Source organism: Eptatretus burgeri, chromosome 3 (genome assembly GCF_056783735.1).
Source record: "Eptatretus burgeri isolate ZD-2024b chromosome 3, Ebu_testis_v1, whole genome shotgun sequence".
NCBI classification, from domain to species: domain Eukaryota; kingdom Metazoa; phylum Chordata; class Myxini; order Myxiniformes; family Myxinidae; genus Eptatretus; species Eptatretus burgeri.
In genome coordinates this window covers 116,859,756-116,880,898 of record NC_140963.1, presented here as the reverse complement: position 1 = coordinate 116,880,898, position 21,143 = coordinate 116,859,756, and the positions used below count along the sequence as shown (strand labels likewise).

At 48.4% G+C, this 21,143-nt stretch overlaps 1 protein-coding gene across 7 annotated transcripts in view; it reads right to left on the bottom strand.

Moving 5' to 3' along the window:
* ABCB11 (ATP binding cassette subfamily B member 11) overlaps positions 1-21,143 on the bottom strand; it is a 168,955-nt gene that overhangs the window by 36,286 nt on the left and 111,526 nt on the right. For all 7 annotated transcript variants that reach the window (XM_085875228.1, XM_085875225.1, XM_085875230.1 and 4 more), the window contains one exon: positions 19,826-20,029. In XM_085875228.1, the coding sequence (XP_085731354.1) occupies positions 19,826-20,029 (204 nt within the window). The remainder of the gene's footprint in view (positions 1-19,825; positions 20,030-21,143) is intronic.

Genomic DNA, 21,143 nt, shown 5'->3' with positions numbered 1-21,143 from the left:
CTGGGAATCCTCCGTCGTGCCAAGTCCTTCCTCGGCCCTCTTGAGCTCCTGACCACTTACAAAGCTTTTGTCCGTAGCCTGATGGAGTACTGCTCTCCCCTCTGGGCTGGTGCTCCTGCCTCCCACCTTTCTCGGCTTAACGCTGTCGAAACCAGGGCATTTAAGATCATCGGCATCTCCCGCAATGAAGCTGAGTCTTTGGGCCTCTCACTCAATCACCGCAGGTTGGTCGGTGGTCTTTCTGTCTTCTACCGACTCCTCTCCAGCCTTGCCCCCCTGCTCTCTCTGCGATTTGTCCCCACCACATTTCCACAGGGCGCTCAAGGTCCGCCAACAACCCCCTTCTGGTAAAACTACCAAAATCACGAATCACTGCTCATCTTCACTCTTTCATTCCTCTTTTTCCCGCCTTTGGAATAAACTCCCTCACTCTATTCTTTCCCATTCTTCCCTCCAGGCTTTCAAAACAGCTGTTCACCACCACCTCTTATCTTCCCCCATCCAAATCCTCGATCTTTTCTACCCCCGATAATCCACCCAGCCACTTCCTTCATTTCTCCTGCTTTCCTTCCTGAAAGTCCCTGTAATGTCCATCTTCTCTTCGCCATGTTCCCCGTCCCATCCCCATCCCTCTCCCTTCCACAGTTCACCTAATGTGTCTGTTCCCCACTGTTTTGTCCCTTCCACTCCTGCCCCTCTTGTCTCATGCCTCCTTGCTGTGAGTTATGTGTTTGCTCTCATACGAGCCTCGACCAAGGTATACAAAAAAAAAACAAAAAAAAAACAAAAAACTGTTTTCCCGCTTCGCTTCGTCTTTTCCTCTATTGAATCTCCATCTTACTTCACGTGAAGGGTTGGTCGTGGGCTAAAACGCCCGATAATTAATCGAACTGTCGAGGCCGACGATAACACCGCTCGGTTATCCCGATAGTACGGAACGGGTCGCTTAAAGTGGCCCGTGTCCGAAGTCGACCTGCGGCGAGGTGCGATCGCCCGGTCTACCCTCCGTGTGGGTACTTAGGTAGGTCGAATTTGGCGAGCAACCCTATCCCACGCGGGGGGCCGATTGGCACGATCGTGGTGAGGCCGAAAGGTCCACCCGTGACTAGTTCCCGGCGTTAGTCCAAGAGGGTCACGACTGGACTGTCCGTCCGGTGGGCGACGTGCCGCGATTCGAGTTACGTGGCCGTCCGCACGCCGGCTGGCGCAAATCCGCAACACTGGTGTCAGGTCGTGCGATATAAACTCATCGCCCTCCTCGCGGCACTGGTATCGGAGAACGGGAAAACGGGCTCTCCTGTCTCCAGCTAAATTCACGGGAATCGGTCCAGGGGTGAGAGGAGCGACCCCCGATTCCCTCCAAATTACGAGCGAGCTAAATTAACCCTTCACGAGAAATAAGATGGCGTCTCAAGGCGAGCGGGAGCCGGGGGTATTGGAAATGGATGTAGAATGTGTAGAATCCATGGTCCAGGATGAAATCCCCGTGCAGGAAATGTTGGTTGTACAGGAAAACGAACTCGCCCAACTGAGCCCAGAGCCCGAAATAGGTGCGGCAGCGGCCGCGGTGTATGACACCTCCCCTCCCCCTCTCCACCAAAACCCTTCCCCGATCCCTGCCGAAACGGCTCACCCAAGCGCACCCGACATGGCCCAGCTATTCACCATGCTGGCAAAGATGAATGCGGATGCGCAACAAAGGAATGCGGAAATGAACGAAAAGATGGATACATTCACAAACGCAATAAAACGCATGAAAACTAAAATGGAAACAAACATGAAGGAAGAAACTAAAAAGCTGCGGGGTGAGACGCAGAACATGGGCCGATGCCTGCAGGCGGGCATGAAGGCCGTTAGCAGGGAGCTTAAAATGGCGACTCCACGTGTAGGAGCGAACGAGCTGGGAGGGGGTGCAACGGCTGACAGGCCCGCGGTGGAGGCGGGTGAAAAAATAATTCGGGGGGCGTGTTGGGCGAGGGTCGTGACAGAAAAAGTGACGGTAACCGAGAGGGACAATCTAATTGGGGTGACGGAGACGTGCACGAGGGAGATAAGGGAAGAGACGGAAATAATAGTTGAGACAAGGGAGGTAAAGGGTGAAGAGGTGACTGAGTTGGCAGAGACACGGGAGATGGGAACGATAGAGGGAAGACTACACGATGAAGACGGGGTAAGTGACGCACGCACACACACACACGGAGGTAATGGAGGACAATGGGGGTGAGCTCGCGGACCGTGCAGGGACCCGGTGCGAGCAGCTGGATGGCCTCCTCCAGGAACGAGGGGAGGGAGTATTCCCCCTTGAGGCGAGTCACGACCAGGTGAGTTCGGTCGTGCTTTGCGAGGTTGAGGGGACGAGTGCTGCGGACGGGTGCACGGAGAGCTTGGGGGGTATAGAGGCCCCGGAGACCCTTGTGGGGACACGAATCCCCAGTGTGGTTGTCCCGGTGTGTGTGATGCAAGGTGTGAGTGCGTCCCCGTGTGTGGAAGCGACCCCGTGTGTGAGTGGTGTGGTGGCGATTGTGCCGGAGTACGTGCTTCCCAGCACGCCGTGTGTAAAAGGGGCACCGCAAGTGGAAGAGGCCGTGTGTGTGAGTGAAACGTCCAGTATGGATGAAACACCGCGGTTGAGTGCCCCCGCGTGTGTGAGTGAGGCACGGTGTGTGGATGAGGCACCGCGGGTGAGTGCCCCCGCGTGTGTGAGTGGTGTGGTTTGTGTGAGGGAAATGGCACGAGTGAGTGGAAGGCCGCGAGTGAGTGGAGCCACGTGTGCGAGGGAGATGGCATGCGTGAGTGAACGGCCGAGTGCAAGGGAGACCGTGTGTGTGAGAGAGCGGTATGTAAGGGAGATGTCGGTGGGCATGTGTGAACATGCAGCCGCGTCTCCCGGTGTGAGTTTAATGGTGAGGTGTGTGAGCGTCGTAACACGCGGGAGTGCGTGTGTCGAATGGCGACGACGACGGCGACAGAAGAAAGAAAGCCGAGTAACGGCTGTAGTTGTTTCGGGGACCGTGCCGGGTTCACCCAGCAGTGAGCACGAGGTCCGTGCTGTGCAACGCACGAGGCCCCCACGTGCTCGCTTGCGAGAGTGAAGTCCCGGTCCGGAAACGCACGCGGTGGATTTGCCGATCCCGCGGACGGACAAAGTTTAGGCAGGATTACGGATTTGGACCGGACGGGTTCTCCACGCGATCGTGTGTGTTAAGCTCCAACGGGCAAAGCACATGTGTTCGCGTGGGGAACCCCTCGAGACGTGGGGCTTGTGTTTTTTTTTTATGCGCACGGTGACGTCATGGCTGCACGTGGGGTTGGAATCCGGCAGGAAGGGTATCCCTGCCGGATGGTACCGTCCAAGGAGGGACGAGGTACACGTGCAGCTGCATGACGTCACGGGCAGGGGCAAAGTGCGCGAGCTGTGAGTTATCGCGCTGGTGCTGCGCAATTAGAAAAAAAAAAAAAGAACAGCAAGCCTCACTTTCGGGTGCACAGGATTCCTGGGCAAGGGGTGGAAGACCCCCTTACCTGGGCACAGGATGGAAACTAGTTAGGGGGAAGGGTTAGCTTAGTTAGACCGACTTCATGGGGCAGGGGTAAGTCCTCATGGAGTCCGTGGAATGGATTAGGTAGAGGGATTTTAGCCAGATTTAGGTTGGGATATTGATTAATGGGATTATTTGGAGACAGTGACAGACTTGTGGATGTGTAGAGTTGACGTAGTTTCGCTACGTAGTGTTAAATGGAACGTGCTATAGTGTAAGGGACGACGTGGGAGCACGAGTTAGTTAGGGGAGGTAGTTAGAAGGATGGCAGAGTTCAGTGGTGTGTGTGTTGAAGAGTTGGTGAGTTGTGAGGTGAGTACTTGTTGAGTGAGTGAGGCCAGCGGGTCTGTGTGAATGGAGCGAATGAGGAATGCATGGTGCGATGAGTGATTGGGGGGAGGAGTGACTCCCGCCCAAGGGACCCCGGGGTCAGTGTAGAGTGAGTTAGCTGGGTTAGTCAAATTAACAAAAATGGAGGTTGTTTTGTTGTTGGTGGGAGTGTAGGCTCGAAACCCGTTTGGAGGGGTGCAGGAGCCCTGTTGACGGGCTGGGAGCGTGGCTGCGAAAAGTGAGCATCGCTGAGTGGGTACCCCGGGCACCAGGCTAGTCGGCCGCGGTAGGCCAAGGGCCCATGGGGGGCCGGGATAGCGTAGTGGGCACGGGTGCGCCTGCTTGGTGCGGAGGCCCGGGGCGCCATTAGCCGCGTGGGCAGTGTTGTGGGCACGGGTCACCCTCGGAAAGGGGCCTGGGAAGCCAGCCTGCCACGTGTGCGTTTCAGGGGAGGTGCCATGGGGGGCACTCCCCGGTGTTTAGGGAGCTGGTAGGCTCGGAGGCAGTGTAGTGCCCGGGGGTGCCATAGCGGGAGATTCGGCAGAGGGTCGTGCCTGCCAGAGGGAGCCACGTGTCCCAGCCATGAGACCGTGTGAGGGCACGGAGAGAAAATTGGGGGGCGAGGCCCGAAATTGTGAGGACACCAACACAGGCGACGGGAATCTGGGTTGTTAGAACCAATAGTTTAAGCGAGAGGCGCTTGTTGAAAGCCCGGGGTAGTTTAACAGTTAAATGGTTAGGGTAGATTAGGAAGTGTACCCCTCTGCACCATCCATCCCCTCGCTCTCGTTGTGGGCCACTGGACCCACTTTGGGTTAGATCGCTGAAGTCTGGGGAGGCCATCCTGAGGCTTCGTTGGGCCTCGGCACAGGACGCCAGCTCTCCCTTGTTCCCCTCCGGGAAGGGAACGTAGGGGTTGGGAGTAGGCCAGGTGACAGGATAGGTTAGCCGAACAAGGACGATAAAGGGCCTTAGGGGACGATTTATAGTGGGGAAGTTAAAAAAAAAAAAAAAAGTTGGGGCTAAATTGGGGTTTGACAAATTAAGGGAGTGGGTATAGACAGTGACAGGCAAAGGTGATAGGTTGGGAGGGAGACTGTAGGGTAGGTCCGAGCCCGCCTTCCGAGTGGCCAGCACCACCGCACTCCCTCCACCAACCTCCACTGAACGGCAAAGGCTGGCCAGCTTCATCTGCTGGCTGTGTTGCTGTAAGGCCTGTGCCGGCCCACTTCATCTGCCGGCTGGCTGTTTTTCTTCAAGGCCTGTGCCGGCCCACTTCATCGGCAGCTGTTGTGTTGCTGCAAGGCCTGTGCCGGCCGGATCATCTGCAGCTGTGGTACTTCAAGGCCTGTGCCGGCCAGTTCATCTGCCGGCTGTGTTTGCCTGCAACGGCCTGGTTCTGCAGGCTGTGGTTGCCTGCTGCCTTTGCCATGCCATGCCATGCCCACTGCCCACGTTCACCAGCCCCGTTCAATTTTGCTTTGCCCCCCCCCCCCTGTTCATTTCCATGCGCGCCGGGATCATCGTAAAAGCAACAGTTTGCAAGCTGCGAGAACTGCCCTGTTGGCAGCTACAACACGGGCCTGCAGTGGCGGCCCGTGCACCGTGTTTGTGTTCATCCATCCCTTCGTTGCGTTCATTGCGTGTGCCACTTGAGCTGGCACGGAGACTGCGTTTGTGCAGCCCATGCACCGTTGTGGTTCACTGCGTTCAGTTCAAAAGGGAAGGCCTTGGACTGCGTGTGAGCAGCCGGCCACGTTCCCTGTCACCTGCATTGTTTGAGTCAGAGACTGCATGCGAGCAGCCTGGCTCCCTGCGAACTGCTTTCTTTTTGCAGAGTTCATTGATCCTGGGCCATGGTTTAGTGTAAAATTTGTAAGTTAAGGTTAAGATGTACTGTACATATGAGTGCGCCCCCGGCATGTATGTCTTAGCGCCGGCAATTTTATTTAAGTCGTCCGTGTGAGTGAGTTTGTTTAGGTCGTTACTCAGCCCTCAGGTTATTTATTTTGGGGACACGAATACCATGAATGTCGCACTCAGGGATCCGTAGGTAAAATGTACTTGGGGAAAACTACACATGATGGCACACAAAAATTGACGACTCGGGACGAGTCTGTAAAAAGGGGAGGGGGTAGTGTTGTGGTTGACGAAATTCGCAAACCACCATTCAGGTCCCTAAGGTGAGATATCTCTGTAAGTATATGTGTAGTTAGGCCCAAACCCGTTGTTTAGAGGGAATAAATGTCATTCATGCGGGCTGCGACCCTTTTAGATAGCCGTTTTTCTTTTACTATCCTTATTTTGGACCAGCCGCCATTACTACCACCACCAACCACGTCTCAACAGCCATCACACAACAACCACCAACCACAACGCCGCTTCACGACAACAGCCACGACCTTTACCGTCACAACTCGCCACCATCGTATCACCACCATTCTTGCGCCACTTGTGGGCACCGATACTGGACTCGTGCAGGGCGCGCACCGAGCAGCGTGTTCAGAAACATCACAGACTTTCCGAAGAAAACGGATCAAAAACGACTCACGCCCACTTCTGTTCCGTCCTATCGGTGAGCGTGGGGCGATTTGGCCCCGCCTCCAGGGCGTTGGAGTGTGGTCGCTATATGCAAATTCATGGATCAAAAAGCATTCACGCCCACTTTGACTCGGTCCAATGGGGAGCCAGTTAGGGGTGAAGGGTCGGAGGTAAAGGGTCAAAGGTGAAGGGGCGAAGCCACGGGGGATATAAACGGCTGCGTTCGTCAGTCAAGGCAGTTCGCGGTTGGGAGTTCGCGGAGCCAGTGAAGAGTTGGGACGAGTCAAGAGAGGAGACGGAGAGGGCGATTGGACGGAGCTGTGGAGAGGTGGCAGCGGCGAAGGCGGTCGAGGGGCTGCTCGCGTTGGATTCGGGGAGCTGCGGAGGGAGAGGCCGGCGGCGCGACCGAGGTCGTGGTGGAGACGCTCGTTGCGGGACCCGAGACAGGGAGATATCCTCCTTTCCCCCGAGCATCAACAACCCCCTCCTGTTTCCCCCCCCCCGCGCTGAGATAGTGCGACAAGGGGGCCCCTTTCCCACCCCCTACCAGACACTGTCCGCGAGGCCCGCGGAGTTGGGGCGCCACCGCCACTTTGCGTCTCATCATCAGACGGGTAGGCCCGACGCGGTCTCGGCCCCAGGCCCGCCTCATCCTTGAGGGTGGTCCTTTTCTTTTGCTTTGGGTATATGTGTTGTCGGCGCCGTCTGTGAAGTAAAATTGTATAAGTGTTGCCGTGTGCTCGGTAGTCGGATAGCTCTGCATTGTCTTCTTCTTTTATATTTGCTTTTTGTGTAATATTGTGTGTTTCTTCTCCTTTTACCTTTGCTTTTGGTGTAATTGTATATGTGTGCTTTCCGTTCATCGTGAAATAAATGTGCTTTATGTTGAACTGTTTTCCCGCTTCGCTTCGTCTTTTCCTCTATTGAATCTCCATCTTACTTCACGTAAAGGGTTGGTCGTGGGCTAAAACGCCCGATAATTAATCGAACCGTCGAGGCCGACGATAACACCGCTCGGTTATCCCGATAGTACGGAACGGGTCGCTTAAAGTGGCCCGTGTCCGAAGTCGACCTGCGGCGAGGTGCGATCGCCCGGTCTACCCTCCGTGTGGGTACTTAGGTAGGTCGAATTTGGCGAGCAACCCTATCCCACGCGGGGGCTGATTGGCTCGATCGCGGTGAGACCGAAAGGTCCACCCGTGACTGGTTCCCGGCGTTAGTCCGTTAGTCCGTTAGTCCCGGCGTTAGTTCGCCGGCGTGCGGACGGTCACGACTGGATTGTCCGTCCGGTGGGCGACGTGCCGCGATTCGAGTTACGTGGCCGTCCGCACGCCGGCGGGCGCGAATCCGCAACAATATATATATATATATATATATATATATATATATATATATATATATATATATATATATATATATATGCTATTGACAGTGAAGCAGAAGACAAAAGTGGTGGCCCTGTAGTATGATACTAAATCATTTGTAGATACCCGCCAGAGGTTCTGCCGGGAACACGACCTCGGAACACGTGATGGACCCACAAATTGTGCCATTCAACGTACTGTGAAACAATTTGAGCACAAGGGTATGGTGCACAACCAGAGCAAAGGCAAAAGTGGCAGGATAGCATCAGCAACCAAGAGTCAAGCCAACATCAACACCGTGCGGGATTCTGCAGAAGTCCCACCGCTGGCACTCACAGGAGCTAGGCATCAAATCAACATCAGCCTGGCGTATCCTCACTTAGGAACTTAAGATTTTCCCATACACCATTAGGCATAAACTGAGTTAAGATGGAGACATGTTCTTGAAGGATCAAGAACATGAGGAGACTTGATATGTGCATTTGGCTCAGTGGCAGGATGGAGCGGTCCTCAAACTGGATCAACCTGATCTGGTTCAGTGATGAATCCCATTTCCACTAGAACGGTGCCATCAACAACCACAACACCATTTTCTGGGGAGCAGATCCACCTGAGAGGTACCTGAAAGGGCCCAAGGTCACATGCTTCTGCACCTTCAATACCAGATGGGGAATGCTAGGGCCTTACTGGTTTGAGAATGACAACAGCAGGACGGTGATGATCAATGGTGAGTGTGACCGGGCGTTGCTCCAGAAGCCCCTTAATGATGTCACCCAAAAGATTACCCCAAACCAGCTCAGCGTGATCTGGTTTATGCAGGACGGTGCACCCCCCGCATACAGCTGGTGACATCATCACTTTCCTGTGGCAGCTCTTCAGAAACTGCCCTGTTGCCCAAGGTACCGCTCAGGACTGGGCACCCCATAGCCCAGACTTGAACCCTCTGGACTACTGGTTCTGGGGGGCTGCCAAGGGACTGTCTATGTCAACCACCCTGCCACACTGGATGATCTGAAACAGGAGGTGTCAGACTATCTCCAGGCAGTCCCACATGAGACCTACAGGAAAGTTGGACAGAACTTTGGAATCAGGATCAATACCTGTTTGAACCCTGGAGGGGCACACACCGAGAATGTCAAATTACAAGCAGTTTGTGTAAATGCCAATGTCAGATCTTGGGTTCTCACTAACTCCAGCAGTGACTTACTGCAATAGCAATCAGTGATAAAAAAGAATACCATGTCATAAGTTTTCATTAAATATTTGATTCACATTCCTGAGGTTTTTCTGTTTCTTTGTAAATGAACATTTAACGTTGTATCACTATTTTTGAAACACCGTGTGTGTGTGTGTGTGTGTGTGTGTGTGTGTGTGTGTGTGTGTGTGTGTGTGTGTGTGTGTCTCCTCCACAACTCCAAAACCATAAAACCTCGCAGCCTGAAACTTTGCATGCGCACTAAAAGAACCCCAAGGAAGTGCAAGATTGATAATTGAGTGTTTGGGTTCATAAAAACACTCATTTTGAAGATAATTAATGGCCATTTTAAATTATATCCTTCATCAGGCGGTCCTCAGCCACCTGGAGTCTTTAGGCATTTCCTGGGTATCCTCGCAGGGGTCTGAAGCCGCCATGTTTTTTGGCCTGCTCAAACATACCTTGACTTGGAACAGGCCGCAACAATTTCTTAACGATGAAGATTTATTTTCACTTTCCTCACTCATATTATCGAATACCTGTTCATCATAGCTACGAATTGCTGGGTACATTGCGAAGCTTATTAACGCCCGGAGACGTCCGTTGCTTTATTTCATTTACGCACATGCAATCACCAGAAGTATCTCTTAAACTAAGCAGAATTACAAAATTTAAGCTCCAGAATTGAACTTGCAAGCAGTTCCAACTCCTCGAAAAGTGTTCATTTGTCCAACTCGGACATATTTGACATTTCAGACGTCTCTGGGAGGTGTATGTTTTTTGTTTTTTTTTGTATACCTTGTCGAGGCTCGTGTGAGAGCTCACACACAACGCACATGAAGGGGGGCATGAGACAAGAGGGGAGGGAGTGAGAAGGACAAAACAGTGGAGAACAGACACATAAGATCTGTGGAAGGGAGAGGGATGAGACGGGGAACATGGGGAATAGAAGATGGACATTACAGGGACTTTCAGGAAGGAAAGCAGGGAATTTTAAGGAGGTGGGCTTGGGTGGATTATCGGGGGTAGAAAATATCCAGGATTTGGATGGGGGATGATAAGAGGTGGTGGTGAACAGCTGTTTTGAAGGCCTGGAGGGAAGAATGGGAATGAATAGAGTGAGGGAGTTTATTCCAAAGGTGGGAAAAAAGAGGAATGAAAGAGTGAAGGTGAGCAGTGAGTCGTGATTTTGGTAGTTTTACCAGAAGGGGGTTGTTGGCGGACCTTGAGCGCCCTGCGGAAATGTGGTAGGGACAAATCGCAGAAAGAGCAGGGGGGCGAGGCTGGAGAGGAGACGGTAGAAGACAGGAAGACCACCGACCAACCTGCGGTAATTGAGTGAGAGGCCCAAAGACTCAGCCTCATCGCGGGAGAGGCCAATGATCTGAAATGCCTTGGTTTCTACAGCGTGAAGCCGAGAAAGGTGGGAGGCAGGAGCACCAGCCCAGAGGGGAGAGCAGTACTCCATTAGGCTGCGGACAAAAGCATTGTAAGTGGTCAGGAGCTCAGGTGGGCCGAGGAAAGACTTTGCATGACGGAGGATTCCCAGTCGGCGACTGGCTTTGGAGGCCAGGTATGAAATGTGGCTTTCCCAGGAAAGGTCATGGCAGATAGTGAGACCCAGAAGCTTGAAAGAAAGGACTTCTTCCACAGGATTGTTGAGAAAGTGTATGGGGGGTTTTCTAAATGGTCCTTTCGAAGAGACATAGTGAGAGTGTGAGATTTGTCCAGATTGAAAGACATGTTTCATGTGTTGGACCAGTTTGTGATTTTATCCAGATCTGCAGTGAGCGAAGAAGCTGCTGCTTGCCGGTCTAAGGGATGAGCGATGGCACGGCAGAGGGTGGAGTCATCAGCAAAGAGATATAGAGGGTTTTTCAGAGTCGGAGAGATCATTGATGAAAACCAGAAAAAGAACAGGACCCAGAACGCTACCTTGAGGAACTCCAGCCTGGACAGGAAGAGGGGATGAAAGAACTCCATTTAGGACCACACGGTGACTGCGACAGGAGAGGAAGTCTGCGAGCCATGAGTGGAGATGGCCTTGGATATCATAGGAAGAGAGTTTGATAAGCAGGGCAGGGTGCCAGACTGTGTCAAAAGCACGTTATATGTCCAGCGATACGGCTCAGATATCCTGTCTGGCATTGAGGACCTCCATCCATTGTTGGGAGAGCAGAAGCAGCATATCCAGAGTAAAGTGACCTGTTTGGTCTGAAACCAAATTGATGATCAGAAATCAAGCCATTGGAGAAGAGGAAGGATTTAATGTCAGAAGCGATGATGGATTAAATAACTTTGCTGATGATTGGGAGAAGGCTGATTGGTCTGTAGTTGCAGGGATCTGTTTTTGCACCTTTTTGTGCAGGGCAGTGATGTTTGCTGATTTCCAAGCAGATGGCAGATGACCTTGAGCAAATGAGAGGGTGAATAGAACAGAGAGAGGGTGAGCAAGAGCAGAAGAGCAGGTTTTGAGGACACGTGGGCTGATGCCGTCTGGACCGGTTACAGAATCTGAGTCGAGGTTTGACAGCAAGCTCTCCACCTTGTCAGGAGAAAAGGACACAGAGTCCAGGGACAGTTGGGTGTGACTGGGTAAGGTGGGTAGAAAAAGTGATGGGTTTTGGACACAAGATTTAGCTGCAAACACTTTCAGTTTAAGTTTAAGTTAATAGTTTAAGCATTCAGCTTTTTCACGTGCAGTATCAGCAGCAGTACCGGATTAAGCCTCGGCTGGCCCGAAGGCACATTTTGAAATTTTAGAAAATGGCCTGAAAATTTTAAATTAGATCTGAGGCTCATGGAAATGGACCCCAGACAAAAGATGAACTGATTCAAGAACAAAATATTTAATACAAAAAAAGACAAATATCTAATGTGAAAAGAATTTTTGGCCCGAATTTTTGCCTGGCCCTAAGGCACATGCCTTGTCTGCCTAATGGTTAATCCAGCACTGATCAGCAGTGCAGCCATTTGAGGTAAGGGAGGGATGGAGGGGAACATACACCAGAAACAGATTTGATTATACGCCCCCAGGATTTTGAGGAGGGAGAGAGGTTTGAGAGTTCAGACTTGAGATGAGAAAGATGTTGTTTTCTGGCTCTCCTGAGGGTAGATACACACTTGTTCCGAGCTTTATGGAAGGAACTGAGATTGCCCTCAGTGGGGTTTGCTATTCATGAGGCAAAGGCAAGTTGTTTCAGGACAATTGCCTCACCAGAAACTTCAGTGAACCAAGGGCGGGAGGAAGGGTAGGATACTGAAGACGAGAGGGGACAAATCTGTGCATGAGGAAGAGCAAGTTTCTTTGAAAGAATTCCGAGGATGAGTTGATGTCTGAGAAAGTAGCGATAGGAGACCAGTCTATAAGTTTGATGGCTGCTTGGAGACCCTGCCAGTCGGCTTGCGTGAAATGCCAGACTTGACGGCGGTGAGGTGGTTCTCTGATAATAGCCAGAGAGATGTCCACTTTGACAAGGATGTGGTCAGAAGAACCCATTGGAGCGGAGGAAGAACAGCAGATATTGTCAGGGAAATTTGTCAAAATCAGATCCAGAAGAGATGGACTTCCATTGGTTGAGCTCCTGGTCGGGAAGTTGACTGATTGAGTCAGTCCCAATGAGTCACAGAAATCTTTTGCTGGGGTGCCATGACAGGTGAGAGAGGTACCCACACTGAGCCAACATGCATGATGACAATTTAAGTCGCCACATATGAGGAGGAGAGAGTTTGGATGAGAAGATAGAAGTTGGTCCATGTTTTCGGATAGTAAGGTGTACATGGAGTTATCACTGTTAGGTGGACGGTACAGTACACATATAAACATGAGGTTGGAGTGGAGGGGAAGCCGTAGCCATAGGTATTCCTGGGAGTGTTGGGGAGGGGGGGGCAGTGCATGGAGTGTGAGGAATAGAGTCTTTGATGAAGAGAGCAACTCCTCCACCAGGGCGAGGCTCAGGTCTGTCATACCGGAGGAGGAAGTAACCAGGGAGAGATACTTGGGAGTCAGACATGTCTTGGGAGAGGAAAGTTTCTGTTAGGCAGATTATGTCTGGTTTGTCAGTGGCAACCTCCATGGAAATATCTGAAAGGTTTGAGCGAAGGCCCCGGATATTTGAGGTCCACACTTTTAATGTAGAGGGGGGGGGAGGAGGCTTTGGGTGCTGGGGGTGGGGGAGGAGGGGAGGGTAGGACAAGGGATGAGGGGGAGGTAAGGAGAGTTGTTGAAAGAGTGTGGCGATTGCAGAATAGCTAGGGGAGGGGCTGGATGAGGAGGAGAAAAGGCTCTGTGGTGCTGGGGAAGAGGGGGGGACAAGAGAGGGGAAAGAAGGCAGTTGAGGATTTGAGGAGGTGGAGTGAAGAGATGGAGGTGAGAGGGCAGTTGAAGGAGGCAGTTTTGTGGATGAGAGGGGGGGCAACTTTGAGAAGGATGAGTGAGGGGGATGAATGGTGGTAGAAATGTGAGTTGGGAGTTTTTGAGAGAGGTGAGAGGGAGGCTTGGAGGGAGAAGAGTGGGATGAGAGCTTTGAGAGTGAGAGTGAGGGGTGAGAGGAGTGAGTTGGCACTGAAGTTGGAAAAAAAGAATGGTTGATGGAAAGCGAACATTCATAGCAAACTGGGTTTTTTTTAAGTTTTAGGTCAGTTATGCGATTTAACACAATTCTTGATGGATGCAATAAAGGCGAATTCAGAGAATCGAGAGAAGAAACGCTGAAACAGTTGGATTTTTTCGGCAAGCTATGAAGGAAAGGTCGAATTGAGAGCAGTCTGTTTAGATAGTAGAAGAGTAGTGCATTATGATACAGTAAAGAGTACCACATGTGTGAAAGAGGAAGACGAAGCATTCTAAGAGATCGTTTTTATAATTATTATTAATGTTTGAGAGAGTTTAACAGATTAGGTCATGGAAGTGTTGTCGAAAAAAAAAAATAATAAATCGAGGAAGAAGAAGAGAAGAAGAAGAAGAAGAAGAAGAATCGAGAGTCGTGAGTGAGGAAGGAGAAAGGTAGCGTTTTTTTTTATAAGATAAGAAATAGAGTGATTAGTTGGGAGGGATGGGGGACGTTCTGAAAGTGGGGAAGGTATAAATTGAAGGTCATTTGACATGACATATATTTGACATTTCAGACGTCTCCGGGAGGTGTATGTTTAATACGACGGTTCGGTGATTGTCAATTGCGTGTCTTGGGAGCCGTTTCTTATGAACTGTTTTGTTGGAGTGCTGAAGCCAGTACTCTACAATATTCGGACCGTCACCAAATACTGTGCATAGATCAACTTGAACGAAGTTCAGGGCTACTCGCTTGTGTTGGCCACGTGTTGTTCTGCGGTGCAACAGGCGGTGGTTTTCTCGCTGAAAATGTGAAATTTTATTTTCCACGACGTTTCCCCGTTGTTTTTCTTCCATTATATGACCCGTCACTTCAGCATCGAGAAACATAAATAGAAATTTAACGTTTCGCTTTTTAAAGCTTCTTCAAACGTTTCGTGCATTGTGTGGTGAAGCCACTTGGCACATTCTTCAACATTCAATTGCGATACCCTGGTTCCACACTGGAGGCAGGAAGACAAAATAAATTGTATAATTACAATGAGAAAAAAAACAACATCTTTTCAGTCCTGAAGTAAAGAATCGACACATCATGGCAGGAAAGCCGAGAGGTATGTATGCTCACTCTGTGTAGCCTGGATTGGAATCCCAACCCAGATCAAAACTGTCCTCCCAGTGTTTCACAGGCCGGGTGATTCATCACTGTGTGTGTCGTCTCTCAGATGGATGATAAACTGGGCGTCACATCTGCTGGAATCCCTCACCTCCCTCTCTCCCACCCCATCCTTTTTCTGACCCCAACGCCTCTCTCTCTTTCTCTCTGACCACTCCCCTCTCCCCCCTCCCCCCTCTATCTCTCTCCCAACCCTCCCCCTGGTCCCCCACCTTTCAGCTCTGTTGAGGGGACTGTAGCATGTACAAACTAGAACGGGCACTCGGTAGAGCACATACCTTCGCCGCCGCAACTTTTTTTTCCGGGAACATTTGAAAAACGTCATTTTAAAACGTCCATGACGTCACAACCGTCAGTCCGATTGACGTCAAATTTGGTGTGTAACCTCCTTGAAGGCAGTCCAACAAAATGGAATGATAAATACTGAAAAATAAAAAAAGTTGAAAAATGACGTCATCTTTTGACGCACTTCCGGGGACGTCACGTCCAATCGGGGACTACCATTCTGAAAGCTCGTAGTTCACTGAACGTTTTAATGTTGGTTTCATGTCAATAGCTCTATAAGATCTGAAGCTATGCCTACAAGTATATTTTGACCTTGACCTTAACTACAGAGTTAATTGGCAAAACCTGTACATCAATAAACAGATATTTTGGTACGGATCCTCATGCCTGGATTTGGGAGACTTTGCTTTATAAATTATATAGATATTTTAATGTAAAATATCAGGACATTTTAGCCACAATTGAAAAACGTCATGTTCAAACGTCAATGACGTCATAACGGTCAGTCCGATCGAAGTCAAATTTGGTGTGTGACGTCCTTAAGGTAAGTCCTACAAAACGGTATGATCAAAACTGATGAGATCGAAAATTGAAAATTTACGTCATCTTGTGACGTCATTTAGACGCACTTCCGATGACGTTACGTCAAATCCGACACTACATATCCAAAAGGTATCTCGTCATGGAACAATATGGCGGTGGTTGCATGTCGATAGCTGTCTTATGAAGGAAGTTATGCTCAAAAGTTTGTTTTTGACCTTGACCTTTGACCCGATCGCTCCCAAAATCTAATCAAATCGTCCTTGGATACTCACGAATCATCCCACCAAATTTGATGCAATTCGGTTTAATACTTTCTGAGTTATGCGAATAACAAACAAACACACATATTCACAAATAAATAAATACACAGCGACCAAAACATAACCTTTCGCAGAATGCGAAGGTAATCAGATTTGGAGCTGACCGGTGGGGTGCAAATGTCGCTACATATATGAGCTGTTGGTGATGAATGCTCCCGTCTCAGGTCTCAAAGTGTGTGTGTGTGTGTGTGTGTGTGTGTGTGTGTGTGTGTGTGTGTGTGTGTGTGTGTGTGTGTGTGTGTGTGTGTGTGTGTGTGTGTGTGTGTGTGTGTCGTTGATTGGTATCTACATATGCGGGTTTCAAAATGTGGAATGGAGTACTCCAAGGACAGACTTTAAGTATCCACCTTCTTTTCAGTAAGGGGTTGTGATTCCTGGACCAAGATGTGAAGTTTTCTGTTCTCAAAGTTTTGTGCCGAGGGCTCTCTTGAGGATCGTCGCTGAACCCAGGACAGATTCCAACTGCAGTTTCATGGTTATAATATTCCCAGGGATGGTTTTTAGCTCACCTGTAAAGTAGTTCTGGAGAGCTTATGGGATGGCACATGATCCTTTCTTCCGTCCGTCCGTCCATCCATAAATACTTGCAACTTCTCAGAAACTACACATTCGATTTCAAAGTAATTTGACCACAACCTTCATCACCCATGATGTACCAAAGTTTGTTCACGATAGTAGAAAAATCGGGCTCTAAGGGGGATTAAGGAGGGAGGGGGGGTTGCCCCCCAAAATATGCATTTGCTTTCTTTTCTGAAACCACAAACACAATTTCAATTAATACTGGTAAACCAGTAATCCCGGGCTTCAACCAGTGCATCCGACGTCAAAGGACTTTAATTTGCACTGAGTCTGCAATGGGGTCTCGCTACGGTGTCCCTCATGTTATATCAATGAAGGATTGTAAAGCCGATAGCAATACATGATAAGGAAAGAAACTTCACCTTGGACAAATCGAGGCTGGACAAAGGTTCAAGTCCCGAAAAAAAGTCCAGTAACTACACATTTGCATATTAATGTAAATGGCGAACTTGTAGGACGTTAAATGATCTTCCAGAATGTGCAGTCACTATAGCTCTATCTTCTTTCGGTTTCATTTTACATGTCGAAAATGAGTGATTTTAAACTTTGGGGGGCTCTGGGGCCTCACTGGGGTCAAATACAGACATAGTATACACATATTTGGAGTCCCCTGTTTATAAACTATCTAAATCTGTCATTAAAAATTTTCAACTCTCATTTGCATATTTGGCATATTAAATGAGGCTAATCGGCATCATTTTAATCATATAAATTATGTAACGAGTTCGACCAAATTAACAACTTAACATTCCCATGGAACGTCGGAAATGTGTGCAAAAGATTGAGGCTGTCGGGTTATCCTTTCTGGAGAAGATGTTTTTAGGTTTTGGAGAAAATCCAATATGGCCACCATACCACGTGACCTACGTCATCAAAATTTTCAAAGTATAAACTTCAGGTGGAGAGTTATTAAATGGCTAAGTTTCATTGAATTTCATCCAACCATTGTTTTCATTTAACGACATTTCAAAAATGGGTGATTTTAAACTTTGGGGGGCTCTGGGGCCTCACTGGGGTAAAATACAGACATAATGTAAACATATTTGCAGTCCCCTCTTTCAGACCTATACAAATCCGTCATTCGATTTTTTCAACTCTCATTTGCTTATTTTGCATATTTAATGAGGCAAATCGGCATAATTTTAATCATATAATTTTAGTGACGATTTTGATCAAATTAACAACTTAATATTCACATGGAACATCGCAAATGTGTGCAAAAGCTTGAGGCTGTTGGGTTATGCGTTCTGGAGAAGAAGATGTTTTTAGGTTTTAGAGAAAATCCAATATGGCCGCCATACCACGTGACCTACGTCATCAAAATTTTTAAAGTATAAACTTCAGGTGGAGAGTTATTACGTGTTTAAGTTTCATTGAATTTCATCCAAGTGTTGTTTTCATTTTATGACATTTCAAAAATGGGTGATTTTCAACTTTGGGGGGCTCTGGGGGCTCACTGGAGTCAAATACAGACATAGTATAAATATATTGGGAGTCCCCTGTTTATGTGCTATCTAAATTTGTCATTAAATTTTTTCAACTCTCATTTGCATATTTTATGAGGCGAATAGGCATAATTTTAAATCATATGAATTATGTAACGATTTCGACCAAATTAACAACTTAACATTCCCATGGAACAATGCAAGTGTGTGCAAAAGTTTGAGGCTGTCGTGTTATCCGTTCTGGAGAAGATGTTTTTAGGTTTTAGAGAAAATCCAATATGGCCACCATACCACGTGACCTAAGTCATCAAATGTTTCATAGTATAAACTTCAGGTGGAGAGTTATTATGGTGTTAAGTTTCATTGAATTTCATCCAACAGTTTTCCCTCCAGATCTGCCACAAAATCGGTCAGTAGAACATAAAAACGCCTTTAATAATAATAATACTAACGAATTCGATAGGGCTTCAGCCATTTGGCTTGAAGCCCTAATGAAAGTTGACGACAATCTTTGTCACCAGTGATGTACCAAGGTTTGTTCATGGCATTAAGAAAAAAACAATCCAGAGGTATTTACTTTCTTCTCCATTGTATATTTTGTGGGTCATCCTTGCCTACCAGTGGTTGCCTGGTTATCTTATCCAGCCACAACGGGTGAGTGCCCAGGGGTTTATCTTACCCCTATGTTTAATATCTCTGTATCTTACCCCTATGTTTATTGCCCCGAGGTATAATATCTCTGTGAGGTTCTTTGATATCATTCCTGTAGGTCCAGCTATCACTGGTACAACTTTGGTATTCTTCAGCTTCCAGGATCTTCTCACTTCATTCTTGAGATCTTGGTGTTTGGTCATTTTCTTGATTTCTGCATCGTTTCGTCCAACATCACTGCGATTAACACTTCAATCAGCAATGCCTTCTTCTCTTTTTTTGTACTTCAGTATGATATCTGGTCACAATGCTTTATTTTCGATGTTCTTGCTCGATGGGATCATTAGTTCGTACGTGAGCGGAAGATACTTCCATGTTTTCAGTGATGGCTTTTGGTTCATGTTCCCACAAATTTTCTTGAAGTGGGATATCAAAGTTTTTGCAGATGTACGAGCAGATTACATTATAAACTCTGTTGTATGATTGTGTGTACAACTGTTCTGACATGAGTTTTTTTGTGCGTGTGTTCGGTCATTAAGCACAACATATCATTCTCTTAACTAACCCCACCTCCACACCTCACCTCACCTCACCTCACCTCACCTCACCTCACCTCACCTCTCTCTCTCTCTCTCTCTCTCTCTCTCTCTCTCTCTCTCTCTCTCTCTCTCTCTCTCTCTCTCTCTCTCTCTCTCTCTCTCTCTCTCTCTCTCTCTCTCTCTCCGTTTGGTGAAGCATAGCTCTCCCCACCTCCCCCTTTCTCTCTCTTCCCCCTTTCCGAGCCTCCCCTCCATCCTGCCACCTCTCTCTCCCCTCCCTCTCTCCTCGCTTCATCTCTCTCCCTCACCTCCTCTCTCTCCCCCCTAAATACCCCCATCAATGAAGTGACGGTTGTGTATATATATATATATATATATATATATATATATATATATATATATATATATATATATATATATATATAATCAGTGGATCTGAGCATGGACGATCTATATTAAAATAGATCTGCATGTGGACTCACACACTCACTGACATACTGATGAATTACATACCCTTTTCCATCCTCAAATTGATTCACAAATAAAATAGCAATGGTGCCAAGAACTCGCATGGCAGCAGAGATTAGATCACACTTTCCATTCAGGATAATATGGCGGAACGATAAAAGAGACAGGCCCGATAAGTGCAGCTACACGCTACCTACATAAATGTAATGGAAACATAGGTAAGCTCGAGGTAAATTAACAATTCTGTTTGGAAGAATCAAAGGAAAATAGTGGAAAACATGAAAGTTTTGTGACACATCTTACCTTGCCAGCATTCTCCAGAGCACCACGATCCTGGCTCGCAAAGCCCATGAGCATTCGGGCCTGCAAGGCGCCGGAAAAGGCGAGCAATGGCAAGAAGCACATGACGACTAAGCTGAGCTTCCAGCTGAAGATGAAGGCAATTGTGAGTGCCATGCCAACATTTGCCATCGAATTGACAATCATTCCAATCTGGGCACCAGTTGCCTGTGACAAACTCAATATCAGTGGATAATTCAACATTTACAAAATGTTTGCATTGCAGAACATACATTGTTTTCACAATACTATGTACCACGAGCTATTCTTGTTTGTTAAGCATGAAGGCCAAAATAAATTTGTATGTTTTCAGTGATATTTGATTTCTTCATGATCAGTAGCACATGGTGGTGTGGTTTGCATGCATCATTTCAGGTTTATTCGACCCTGTAAAAGTATAAGGTATTGCAATGTGTAGGGCAAGGGGTGTAAACCCACCACCCTTTTTGTATTGTTGTGATTGCTATCGATAATGCCACATCTTTGTATGCATGGTGTGAATATATGCACGTAGTCACATGGTAATCTTGACGATTGAATACAGTGCCCACATTGTCCCCCTTCGCCCCCACCTTCCACCTCTCCCTGCTTAGGTCATCATTCCCAGGCAGGGTGGACCCCTATGATGGCACTGGGGGTGGGGGGGGGATATGACTGCCCCCAGATATTTATTATGGAGTGCCAAGAGGCGTTTCCCGCTTAATGAGAGTGTGACTGTAATGTTCAGCAAGGGCACGTTTCAGTTTGGTGAGGGTGCACGAAAATCCCACGGCAGTTCTGCATGGAGCTCTGAGTCAGCTCAACACAAAGCCCGTTGGAATTTTGGTGGGGGTGGAAGAGGGGTGCCAGAGTGGCCAGGCACACACTCGGCACCAGGGCTGGCCCTAGATTAAATGACGCCTGGAGCAAGGGCGTCTTCGGCGTCCCCTCTACATTTGTTCAACTTTTGAATACCTTATGAGGGTTCATGAAGGCAGTCAATGGTGAGGCGGTAGCAAGGGTAGGCAGTGGTGAGGCTGCAATAAGTACAGGCAGTGGTGAGGGTGCAGCAATAGATACAGTAGGTAGCAAACAGTCTTTGTGGGTGATTCAACGATTAAATATGTAGATTTTTCACTCTGCAAGAAGGATTGCAGACAGAGTTCTGTGCAGTTTTGAAGGAGCAGGAGTTAGAGGCATTGACTGATTGAAGGAAGGTTAAATGACATTGTATCGGGTCACGGCAGGAAGATGTTGGTTGTGGTACACATAGGAGCAAATAATGCAGGTAAAGTATACTCGG